This window comes from Cervus canadensis, chromosome 22 (genome assembly GCF_019320065.1).
Source record: "Cervus canadensis isolate Bull #8, Minnesota chromosome 22, ASM1932006v1, whole genome shotgun sequence".
Classification (NCBI taxonomy): domain Eukaryota; kingdom Metazoa; phylum Chordata; class Mammalia; order Artiodactyla; family Cervidae; genus Cervus; species Cervus canadensis.
The window spans coordinates 56,935,968-56,949,015 of NC_057407.1; the positions used below are offsets into that span (position 1 = coordinate 56,935,968).

Sequence of the window (13,048 nt, forward strand, 5' to 3'; positions counted from 1 at the left end):
TTTGTTACATCAGCATGTGTGTGTGAGTGCACAGACAATAAACATGATGAAGCATAAATAAATAAAAAGTTATAAAAATAACTGCTGTATAGAAAAATAAAGCAGAGAAGGGTGATAGAAGGTGTTCTGTACACACTAATCATAGCTTTTTGGGAGGGAAGCTTCATTTCAATAACTGTTGTTCAGTTGCTAAGTCATGTCCAGCTCTTTGCGACCCCATGGACTGCAGCATGCCAGGCTTCCCTGTCATTCACTGTTTCCAGGAGCTTGCTTAAACTCACCTCTATTGAGTCGGTGATGCCATCCAACCATCTTGTCCTGTCATCCCCTTCTTCTCCTGCTTTCAATCTTTCCAAGCATCAGGGTCTTTTCTAATGAGTTGGCTCTTCGCATCAGATGGATGAGCCCAGATTTAATTCTTCAATATAAATCACACTCACATTGTTATAGTATGGGTAAAAGTGATTGATGCCTTAAACAACTTTAGGAGGCTCCTTTTTTTTCTTTTTAAATTCCAGTTCCCCTCTCTCTTCATTTTCTTTCCTTTTCATTCTTGTTTCATCTTTTCATTCTTTTTTATCAGTGTTCAACTTTCTTTCATGAGGCATTCAGTTCAGTTCAGTCACTCGGTTATGTCCGACTCTTTTCGACCCCATGAACTGCAGCACGCCAGGCCTCCCTGTCCATCATCAACTCCCAGAGTCCACCCATACCCATGTCCATTGAGTCGGTGATGCCATCCAACCATCTCATCCTCTGTCGTCCTCTTCTCCTCCTGCCCTCAATCTTTCCCAGCATCAGGGTCTTTTCAGATGAGTCAGCGCTTCGCATCAGGTGGCCAAAGTACTGGAGTTTCAGCTTCAGCATCAGTCCTTCCAGTGAATATTCAGGACTGATTTCCTTTAGGATGGACTGGTTGGATCTCCTTGCAGTCCAAGGGACTCTCAACAGTCTTCTCCAACACCACAGTTCAAAAGCATCAATTCTTCGGCACTCAGCTTTCTCTATAGTCCAGCTCACATCCATACATGACCATTGGAAAAACAATAGCCTTGACTAGATGGACCTTTGTTGGCAAAGTAATGTCTCTGGTTTCTAAGATGCTGTATAGGCTGGTCATAACTTTCCTTCCAAGGAGTAAGCACCTTTTAATCTCCTGGCTGCAATCACCATCTGCAGTGATTTTGGAGCCCAGAAAAATAAAGTCAGCCACTGTTCCCACTGTTTCCCCATCTGTTTGCCATGAAGTGATGGGACCAGATGCCATGACCTTAGCTTTCTGAATGTTGAGCTTTAAGCCAACTTTTTCACTCTCCTCTTTCACTTTCATCAAGAGGCTCTTTTAGTTCTTCACTTTCTGCCACTTATGGCTCTTAAGTGGTGTCATCTGCATATCTGAGGTTATTGATATTTCTCCCGGCAATCTTGATTTCAGCTTGTGCTTCCTCCAGCCCAGCGTTTCTCATGATGTACCCTGCATATAAGTTAAATAAGCAAGGTGACAATATATAGCCTTGACATCCTCCTTTTCCTATTTGGAACCAGTCTGTTGTTCCGTGTCCAGTTCTAACTGTTGCTTCCTGACCTGCATACAGGTTTCTCAAGAGGCAGGTCAGATGGTCTGGTATTCCCATCTCTTTCAGAAATGGTGCAATAGAAAGAAAAGTTCCAGTAATCAGGATTTAAAACTAGTTATCTTGCTGAGCACTGAAGAATTTATGCTTTTGAACTGTGGTGTTGGAGAAGACTCTGGAGAGTCCCTTGGATAGCAAGGAGATCCAACCAGTCCACTCTAGAGGAAATTAGTCCTGAATATTCATTGGAAGGACTGATGCTGAAGCTGAAAGTCCAATACTTTGGCCACCTGATGTGAAGAACTGACTCACTGGAAATGACCCTGATGCTGGGAAAGACTGAAGGCGGGAGGAGAAGGGGACGTCAGAGTATGAGATTGTTGGATGCCATTGCCGACTCAATGGACATGAGTTTGAGTATGTTCTGAGAGTTGGTGATGGACAGGAAAGTCTGGCGTGCTGCAGTCCATGGGGTCGCAAAGAGTTGGACATGACTGAGCGACTGAACTGAACTGAACTGAACTGATCCTGCTGAGCCCTGGCCTCCTCATCTGTAAAATGGTGATAACAGAACATATGCTGTGGTATTGTGTGGATCAGACATGCAGCAAATCTGCCTTAATTTACAGTCTAATTGTTGACTTCTTTATTTTTTAAGTCTTTGTTAAATTTGTTACAATATTGCTTCTCTTGCTCTCTCTCTTTTTTAATGTTTTGGTTTTTCCGCCCTGAGGCAAGTGAAATCTTAGCTCCCCCATCAGAGATCACACCCGCAGCCCTTGCATTGGAAGGCGAAATCTTAATCACTGGACCACCAGGGAAGGCCCACGTAGGCTTCTGTAACGGGTAGCACATTTGGTCTATATACAAAGTAAGATGCCCACCTAGAAGTAACACTCTGGGAAACTTGGGAAAAGGAGACTACGATGCAGACCAGGAAGGAGTCATCGAGTATACTTAACTATTTCTGACAAAGAGCTTTACTAATATCCATTTTGAGATGGATAGTATAAGCGCTCCAGACCTGCTGTCATATACAGTTTCCTTCCATAGCACTGATGCAGCTCTTTCTGTTCCCTTTTCTGAACACTTAAGACAACCCAGTTGACAATAATGCCTATGATAAGCATGATACCTGTCAGGCACGTTTATGGATGGACATTCACCCAATCCTTAAATGACCCTGCGTGGTAAGCACCTCACTATCTGCAGTCAGAGCTGTGCATGTGGAGTGGGAGCGCCCCAGAGGATGGACTCGAGCGTGGGGCCGCCGCGGTGCCCGGCCAGGGGCACACGAGGACGCCTGGCCAGCGGTGTGCCCTCTTTTACCCTTGTCGCCTCCGCGCCCCCGCCCCGCCCCAGCTGGGGTTTCTGGCAGTAGAACCGAGAGCAGTCCTGACCACCTAGCTCCTTTGGGGTTCCGGTGAGCGTCCTTGGAAAGGGGGCGACCGTCTTCCCTCCCATCTCGAGGAACGTGATTAGAAGGTGGGCTCCGCGGTGACTCCCACCCCACCTCGGATGAGGGAAGATGAGCTACACGCCTAGCTTCGGTCACTAAAGATTTGACAAAGAGGGGCAGGCCTCTCGAGGGGGTGGCACACCGCGGAGACGAGCTTGAAGCCCCGAGGGCCTCCGATGGGCGGGGACGCGCGCCGCCCGCCTCCTCCCGCCCACCTCCGGCGCCCGGCCGCGGGGTCGGCGCGCGTCCCGGAGGCCCGCAGGGCCCGCAGGCCGCGGGCGGGGCCTGCGCGGCGCGTCACGGCCGGGCCCCGCCCCTCGCATCCGCGGCGCCGCCTCCCCGCCGGGCCTGCGGCTCGCTCAGTTCTCGCTCCACGTTACCCGCTGCGGCCTCGGGCCCCGCGAGAGGCAGCCCGCCTGCCGCCGCGCACGCGCTCCCGTCTCGCGCGCACGGCTCTCCCCACGCGCGCGCCTCGCGGACGAGCGCAAGTTCGTTTCCCCTCGCGCGCCGGGCTCTCGGCGGCGGGCGGAGCGCACGGGGCAACCGCGGAGCGGCGGCGCAGCGGACTGGACGGCAGACCATGGAGGCGGACGGGACCGGCGAGCAGATGAGACCGCTCCTCACCCGGGTAACTGGCAGGATGCTGGCGGCGGGCTCCTCGGCGGGGGCGCGGGACGCGGCGGACAAAGGTGGGGGCGCGGCGGGGCGGCCGCTGTCCCGGGTCCGGCCCCGCCGCCGCCGCGGCCGGCGCGCCCGCCTCCCCTTTGTGTGGCTGCCTGGGGCGGGGGGCGGGCGGGCGGCGCTGGGGAGGCCGGAGCGGGGCCGGCGGCGCGTCCCGGGGGCCCAGCAGCCCGGCAGGCGCCGCCTCCGCCCCGCGGCGTTCGCCTCTCCTTCCCGGCCTTCTCTTCTCCCGGGGCTCGCTTCCGATGATCTCGGCGCCGGTCAGACCCTCAGAAACCCACCCTCTCCCCCGAGAGGCGCGCGGCCCCACCTGGCGACGCCGCAGGCCGCGGTGAGGAGCTGGTGAAGCTCCCCGTCTGCCCACCGCCCCGCAAGCCGTGCGCTTTGTTTCGGGACTTCTCCGGCCGCGTGGACAAGCCGCCCGCCTTTGGCGGCCACGGTTCCTCTCGCCGCCTCCTCTCCTGGCGAGAACCCGGGTGCCCTCTTGCCACCGGCCAAGCGTGGAGAGGAAGGTGTTCCGAGCCCTGCGCGCTACTCCTTCCCAGCAAGACCACGTTTTCGCTGGAGCTCGGAGTGGTATCGGGTGAGGGGCAGTCGGGGGTGGGCTTTCAGAAGTTCTGCCATCGAGTTTGGGACCCGACGGGCCCAGGCTAGACAAACCGACTTCCTGCTTTCATGGGGGATGCACAGGTCCCCACGGCTGTGACTCAAAGGGCAGAGAGGTGTTAGAAATTTTCCTACTTCCAGCAAAGGAGGAAAGGTTGCAGTGAAAAATTTTCCAGTCTTTCACAACTAACAGGAAAATTGCTTTTCATGTATTCTTATTCAAGAATTTCACTTATTCCACCCCCCTCCACCTCCCCGTCGTTTTAGAGATTGTAACACTCTGGAGAGTAGCCACTCATCCTTTCAGTGTGTTCACCTATGACTTCTCAAAACATGGAGAAAACGTATCCAGTGAAGTTATTTAGCAGTGGTACTGATGGTAATAGAATCCTGGAAACTCGTCAGTCCTAAGGAATCTATTGTAATTCTTTGTGTGGCCTTTGAATAAGCTTATTTTAGATGTATTGCTTAGCACCTTCTCTAATAGCATGTATCAGATGCACTTGACTGTTCTTAAATTTATCATTTGCAGACTTTTAGTTCAGAGTGGTAAAGAGCCTCAGCGTTTTCTTAAAGCTGAAGAGATGTGTTCTCAAATATTATCTTCTTGTTAGCAAAGGAAGCCCGTGATAATGCATAGCCTTACCAAATCCTTCCTTCATTCATTGTGATAACACTGGGAACACATTCTGTAGTATCCAACGGAGACAGAAACAGCTCTGCTCAAGTGAGGGAGACAGACGACAGGGGGATTATCAAACGCTGTTAATGACTTGGCAGGGGAGCACTTCGGAAGTGTATGCCTCCTAAGTCTTGGGAAGAGAAGACTTGGCCGCAGTAGCCATATACACATTGATAATGTAAATCAAAGATGATAACCTATCACAATCTAAAAATAGAATGAGAGGACTGGAAAATTGTTGGTTTAAGTTAGTAGAGAACACTGTTACTTGAAAACTGGGAAGAGAGCAACTGTTTGCATTGACAGAGTTAACTCTTTCCTCATTGATTTTCCCCTGGTAAATGAAAGTAAAAAAAGTGGAAGATTATATTTGTCGGTTGTAACTTCTCTAAGGCCTAACCAACTGCTTAGCATAGTAAAAAAAAAAAAAGAAAGAAAGAAAAAAAAGTAGAATAAAAAAATTATTCCTAAAATGCCATCTTAAGTATGTAATTATGCAAAATTTTTTGAATGAATTGATGGCAGTTTATGTTGCTCTGAAACTGGAGCCCATCTGTTTCATTACTTAGGCTCCAAGCTTTCTTCTCTTAAAATTCTATAATTGTCATTGAGTATGGTTTTGGGATAAAGAGGAAAGTCATTTATCTTAATAGGAAAAAAAATCAATTTTTATTTTGCCTGTGTGTTCAGTCTGCAACTTGTGTCTCTTTCTGCAACTTTTGTTTGCTTTATTACAAAAACTCAATCATCCTGTTAAATCCTGTTACAACAAATAGCACTGTTAGAAGGTTCCCAGGTGTTAGGAAATGTTCTGCTTGTAAACAGTACATAATTTAACAAAATTCTGTCACTTATTAGGTAAGTTCATCCATTTTACGGCATTTCTATTAAGTATCTCCTAGGTGCAGGCACTGGGGATGCAGTCAGACAAGGTGGGCAGAGCTCTAGTCTCAGTGAGTTTATTTTGGCAAGTGTAGTGAATAGAATGATAGTATTTGCATTTGTGCTAATTCCATCAGTGAGTGCCAATTAAAATACATTCATGAGCCTGTGAGAAATACTTTTAGGAAAGTAGTTGTTAGTATATTAACAACCCGGTATGACTTCAGAGATGATTGGTAGTAGAGGTGATTGATAGGTCTGTATAAGTGTGCAGTCTCTTTGGGGAACTCTCTGGATAGCTCTAGGGATATCATGCACCCGAGGCACATGATAAGGATTTTTAGTTCCCCTTTGGCCTTGTAGTTGGTGTCTCTGGGCCACCATCCATGGAGGTGTGATAAAGGGAGAAATAGGCAAATCTGTCTTCAGTTCACCTGAAACCGTAGGACACTTGAGTTGGGTTGAATTGCTTTACTTGGTAACTGAGCCTGGTAAACAGACCCGTTTTCTTCTAAGAGAACTTAAGATATGGAAATAGTGTTTTGTTACGCTTGACTGCAGTTACTTGCGTAGGTTAAAATCGAAAGCCAAAGTAGCAGGTAGCGTGGTGTTGAAGGAACCTGGTGTGTTGTGTTAGTGGTATGTGGTGTGCTAAAACCTTGGTACTGATACTTGTCAACATCCTGTAATGGGTTGTTTTTCTTCCACTTTCCTTTCCTTTCTTTCTTACTGTATTTTGCCACACATGTGATCTTAAATTGGATAGTATATGCAACTCACAAAATGGGTCTTTTATATCAAGGAGCATACAGGTGATTCATGGGGTTAAAATGATAGGTTATTCAGTGTGGCTTTTGATTGCTATGATAGCTTCCTCTTACTGATTACTACTTCTTCTAGTTACCACTTTTATGCATGCACTGTTTTCAATTTTACAATGAACATCAGTTTTTATATGTGTAAAGATCAGTCAGCTACCTCACCCTCTTTTTTAAGCCCTCTTGTGAACATGAGAATTTTTGATTCCTGTACAAAGTGGGTAGCTATACCAACATTATAACTGACAGTGAAGTTTGCCTCTGTTTTTGTTAGCAGTCAACTTCATGTATTTTGTTGAGTAGTGCTCATTGAATTTTACAATTTAGGGAGACTTTCAGGATTATTTGCAACCGCACCTGACCCTTGAACAGCACAGAAGTTAGGAGTGCCGACCCTCCATGCAGTCAAAAAATCCTCCGTATCTGCAGTTCCACGTCCACAGATTCAACTGCCTGTGGACTGTGCAGAACTGTGATATGTATTTCTTGGACAGAATCCACATGGATTGTTCGAAGGTCAGCCGTGTAATGATAATACACCATCAAGGGATCTGTGGTTGGCTTGGTGTCCTGACAGTATTTGACGGCGCTGCTGCTGCTGGTCTGCTGAAGGCAGAGGGCCAACAGACTGGACTGGTGACGGATTCCTAAGTTCCTGACTCTGAGCTTCTGTGGCTGAGTGCTTTTCATTGACTGTTTAAAACCAGAGTGGCCAAACATGTTTTCAGTGCTTGCCATATTTAGGAAGATAATGAGATTATGATATAGATTTGCATTTTTATCTGGAGCTGATATACTGGTACAGAAAAGTTCTAGTTAGACTATTTCAAGCGTACTTTTAAGTGTTTTAAGTTTTCTTTAGCCATAGTTTGAATTTTAAAAAGTTTATTTAGAGCAATAAATACTACAGTGAAGGGTGAAACACAGTTCTTTCATAACAAGATAGAAGAAGATGCACTAATATTTAAAATATCCTTTCTTTTTCTTTGTAGAGTGTTATGTCGACTGGTGTCATTTGACTCTCATCCTTCTCACATGTCAGGCAGTGTAGCATTCTCCTTCCTGGATTCTAGGACTGCACTGCTTCTTTTTGTCAGATTGCTTGATTTGGAGAGCTGTTGACATGTATATCATCTCTCACTAGGAACTTGGGAAGTGGATGTATCTTTGAAAATGGATTCACAATTTGCAAGATGCCGATACTTATGCAGAGCATGAGAAGGGAAAAGTTGACACTCAAAATCTTCTTTTCTCATAATTTCCCATACCATATAGTTAACACTTGGTTCTTTTGTGTTTGGTGCATGTTCTTTTATATACAAAATATTTTCAGTCTAATACTACTCTTTATTCTGTTAAAATACTGACAATACTTACACCTGTCACTTTAGGAATTGATGTATTCAACAGTAACCAAAAAAAAAAAAAAAAGGAATAAAGCGAATGTATGCATAGTGGACTCTCTTCCCTTTGAGTTCCATGGTAGTAGTGGGGCTGTTTCTGTTCAAATAAATCATTTAGAAACAAATTTTTGATAAGAATTTAAATTAGAAGTTCCCATTTTACTATGCCTTGGCCACTGGGCTATTGATCTAGAAAACATGTCTTCTTTTTCAAAATTTTAGCACTTTTTAATATTTGCCTTGAGTGGGTGGAGTTCTGGGGGGAGGAAGTGCCAGGGAAGGGAGGGCAGAGGGTATTACAGGGCTGCGTTTGTCTGAATTGCAACCTTAGCCTCAGGCTTGGTGAGAGGAGCTTGGGCCGGGCTTCAGCCTCTGCTAGTTCTCTCCTGTCCGTGCCCTTCTGAATCGCCCTCAAATCGACTGTGGTGGCCCTGTGCGTGATATTAATACCTCTCCTCTCCTAATCATTTCTGCTGCTAGACTGTAATCATGCTTGGGAATTCTTTGATCTGCATTTAAAAAGCACAGAATTTTCTTTGTTTCTCCTGGGCATTTACAAAGTCATGTTCAGATTTGCTGCGGAATTTTATTTCTAGTGGATACAGTTGTCTAATGTAAAATGTATTGTGTTTTTAAAATCACAGAAAAGATTACATATTGTATAAGATGAATTAAAGTCCAAATTTCTTAATTCTGTTTATTTTTTTTTACAATAAGAGACACGTGTAAAAAATCAGACCAAACTGCTTGTAATGTCAGTAGTTCCCACAGTTATTTAATAGAATTTAGTTTTCGTTATATCATTAATTGTTAGATATGATCCCTTTGAGTATACTTTATTCACTTGCACCAAGGAGCACGTCATAGTGAATTTTCTGCTATTTTTTCATTAGCTTTGTGTGAGAAGTGCCCTGAGTTCTGCCCTAGCCTTGGGTATTAATGGTGCCATAGAAATACAGCAGTCTATTTAAAATTGCTTCTAAAATAGATATGCCCATGGGGACTATGGACGTGCCTCTGGGGTCCTTGAATCCACAGAAACTGAAAAAATTTAAGCTTGTGTGTGTTACTTTCTAGAAGAGGGTCAAATAGCTTATATTTAGATTTCAAAGGACTTTATAATTCGAAAAACAGCCAAGGCCTAGTCTAAAACTTAGCTCAGCTTGGTTTTGTGCCTTTCTTGAAAGTTCACAGGTTTATGTTTTGCTTAACTAGATGACTGATTATTAAATTCACCCCACTCTTTGCTAAAGTTTTTTTTCCAGAATACTGTGTACCTGTAGAAGGTTTTGCAAAAGAACCATTTTGTAGCCAAATCAAGTTTGGGAAATGTCACAGGCTGTTCTTCTGGGAGATTCACAGTGATTAATTAGAGGCTCTGAGAAACCCTGTAATAAAGACATTCAGCTTTAATGGGGAGAGAATGCAGCCATGTGAGGTAGGAATTCCTGATGGTTCTTACAGAATATGCACAGTAGGTCACCGGGGCTTCCCTGGGGCCCAGTAGTTAGGCCTACACGGGCGCAGGTCCCGTCTCTGGTGGGGAGCCTCCCCCTCAGAGAGCAGGTCACTAATAAATACTCTGTGCTATTATAGGTCTAAGGAAGCAAATCCTGCAGTGTTTATAATTCACTTTGTTACAGTAACAGGAGAGATTTGAAAAGTATCACCTAGGGAGGTACTTTGGAAGCAACATGAAAGGGCCCTGGTTAAATAAATTATGCTCCATCCACACAGTAGGTTACCACAGCTATGAAAAATGAATGAGGAAGAGCTTTTTGTACTGATGTGGAGGGATCTTGCAAATAAATTGATATAAAAAAATCAGGGTGTGGGTCAGAAGATACTATTTCATGCTTTTTCTCTAAGGAGCGTAATAAAGAATGTATATTGTACTTATGGGCTTCCCTGGTGGCTTAGCTGGTAAAGAATCCGCCTGCAATGCCGGAGACCTTGATTCGATCCCTGAGTTGGGAAGATCCCCTGGAGAAGGGAAAGGCTACCCACTCCAGTTTTCTGGCCTGGAGAATCCATGGACTGTATAGTCCATGGAGTTGCAAAGAGTGACATGACTGAGCGACTTTGACTTCATTTGTACTCACTAGTATTTGTATAAATACACTGGAAAGATTATCAAAAAACTAGTAAAAATGATTGCCATTGAGGGTATGAAGGAACAGGACTTGAGACCAGAGTGGAAACAAAACTTGATTGTGTACCTTGCAATGTAGTTTTGATTTTTGAACCATGCAAACATATTCAGGAAAATAGGATGATTTCTTATATTGTTTTATGTCATAGGTTGACATACCTATCTAGTTATTTCATGAGAAAGAGTTGTGTATCTGTCGATATAGTCTAATACATTATGAACTACTTAATTTTTCATGTTATAAAGGTACCACTTAACAATAAACGTCTATCAGGAAAATCACACACTACATGCCTAATTATAATATTGAATGCTCGAGTCCCTTGGAAATTTTGAGTTTGTTTGTCACTAATGTCCTGATCCTTCTCTCCCTTTCAGCTTCTTTCTATCCAAGGATTTAAATTAGTGAGGAGTCAGTGGAAGGTAGGATGTGGGGAGAGACTGAGAGTGTTGCTGTTACAAATGAATGTGCCTTACTTGTAAGGAAGTGGCTGTATGGTTTTGTGTGTGTCTGTATAATATATACACACATATGTGTCTTTAAACTTAAAATTTTCCTTTATGGTTTTTATATTTCTCTTCGATTGAAGATTGTGTATGTGAAAAAAAATTATTTAGTTCTCTCCTTCTTGAGTTGGAGCTTAGGAGGGTCTAACCATGGAAACCAGGTGACTTCAACCCCTGTGACTCCAGATAGAAGAGGAAACATGGGAAGAAAAGTGGGTGAGAATAAAGAAGAAAACAATACCCAGATGGCATTTGTTGAGATTACTGTGGCCCAGTTGCAGGGGGACCGTTGACACTGCTGTCCTGAGTTTGTTGTGAGCGCTGGGTGACCAGTGTCTCCTGGATTGGGCCATGTGGCGCTGCCCTGGGAGAAAGCCTCTGTAACTGCGATTCCTCCTCTTGTTCTGTGTGTTTTCTGTGAAATATCTAGCCCTACATTTAAAACCTTAGTTAAACATAAGACCAAGGAATGATTTCCACTTAGCTAGCTCTCAGAAGCCAGTAATTTGGAAAGGAGAGTATCTCTCCTGAAGGTATTTTTATATTTCCATTTGAGTGTACAACCTCAGTGATGTTCTGAGACTGTAGAACCTCAGATGAAGCAGGGAAACCCCACTGAAGATTCTGCTCTCTCTCCCTCCAGTTGCAGCTCTGGCGGGGGAAGGATGTCATTTTTGTCACATTGATGTAAATCACTCATCTAGGACTTCTGGTTTTGTTTTTGCTGTGGCTAAATTGGTGAAGAACTGGTCACTGACGTTTTAGAGAAAGCCTGCTTGGAGCCATGCATTTTGGGGGGCATCTTTAAATCACTTACTATTCCCGTTAAGTCAAGTGGATCTTAGAAAGCATTGCTACGAACAAAGCTAGTGGAGGTGATGGAGTTCCAGTTGAGCTATTTCGAATCCTAAAAGATGATGCTGTGAAAGTGCTTCACTCAATATGCCAGCATATTTGGAAAACTCGGCAGTGGCCACAGGACTGGAAAAGGTCAGTTTTTATTCCAGTCCCAAAGAAAGGCAATGCCAAAGAATGCTCAGACTACCTCACACTCGCACTCATCTCACACGCTAGCAAAATAATGCTCAAAATTCTCCAAATGGGGCTTCACAGTACGTGAACTGAGAACTTCCATATGTTCAAGCTGGATTTAGAAAAGGCAGAGGAACCAGAGATCAAATTGCCAGCATCCATTGGCTCATCGAAAAAGCAAGAGGGTTCCAGAAAAACATCTACTTCTGCTTTATTAACTATGCCAAAGCCTTTGACTGTGTGGATCACAACAAACTTTAAGAGATGGGAAAACCAGGCCACCTTACCTGCCCCCTGAGAAATCTGTATGCAGGTCAGAAAGCAACAGTTAGAACTGGACATGGAACAACAGACTGATTCCAAATCAGAAAAGCAGTGTGTCAAGGCTGTATATTGTCACCCTGCTTATTTAACTCATATGCAGAGTACACCATGTGAAATGCCAGGCTGGATGAAGCACAAGCTGTAATCAAGATTTCCAGGAGAAATATCAACAACCTCATATATGCAGATGACACCACCCTTATGGCAGAGAGTGAAGAGGAACTAAAGAGCCTCTTAATGAAAGTGAAAGAGGAGAGTGAAAAAGTTGACTTAAAACTCAACATTCAGGAAACTAAGATCATGGCATCCGGTTCCATCACTTCAAGGCAAATAGATGGGGAAACAGTGACAGACTATATTTTTTGGGCTCCGGAATCACTGCAGATGGTGATTGCAACCATGAAATTAAGACACTTGCTCCCTGGAAGAAAAGCTATGACCAACCTGGACAGCATATTAAAAAGCAGAGACATTAGTTTGCTGACAAAGGTCTGTATAGTCAAAGCTATGGTTTTTCCAGTGGTCATGTATGGATGTGAGAGTTGGACTATAAAGAAAACTGAGTGCCGAAGGGTTGATGCTTTTGAACTGTGGTGTTGGAGAAGACTCTTGAGAGTCCCTTGGACTGCAAGGAGATCCATCCTGTCCATCCTAAAGGAGATCAGTCCTGAATATTCTTTGGAAGGACTGATGCTGACACTGAAACTCCAATCCTTTGACCACCCGATGCGAAGAACTGACTCTTTGGAAAAGACCCTGATGCTGGGAAAGATTGAAAGCAGGAGGAGAAGAGGACGACAGAAGATGAGATGGTTGGATGGCATCACTGACTCGATGGACGTGAGTTTGAGCAAGCTCCAGGAGTTGGTGATGGACAGGGAGGCCTGGCGTGCTGAAGTCCGCGGGGTCACAATGAGTCAGACACAAC

General features: G+C 44.8%; 1 protein-coding gene across 8 annotated transcripts in view; it reads left to right on the plus strand.

Annotated features, from left to right (window-relative positions):
• Nucleotides 1-3,369: 3,369 nt before the first annotated feature.
• SLC4A7 (solute carrier family 4 member 7) overlaps nt 3,370-13,048 on the plus strand; it is a 110,233-nt gene continuing 100,554 nt past the window's right edge. For 3 of the 8 annotated variants that reach the window (XM_043443631.1, XM_043443633.1, XM_043443635.1), the window contains exon 1: nt 3,370-3,661. In XM_043443631.1, coding sequence (XP_043299566.1) covers nt 3,614-3,661 — 48 coding nt within the window. In that variant the 5' untranslated portion in view covers nt 3,370-3,613. Of the gene's footprint in view, nt 3,662-4,103; nt 4,298-13,048 lie in introns of those variants that run through there. The other 5 variants (XM_043443630.1, XM_043443632.1, XM_043443637.1 and 2 more) reach the window with 4 other exon arrangements.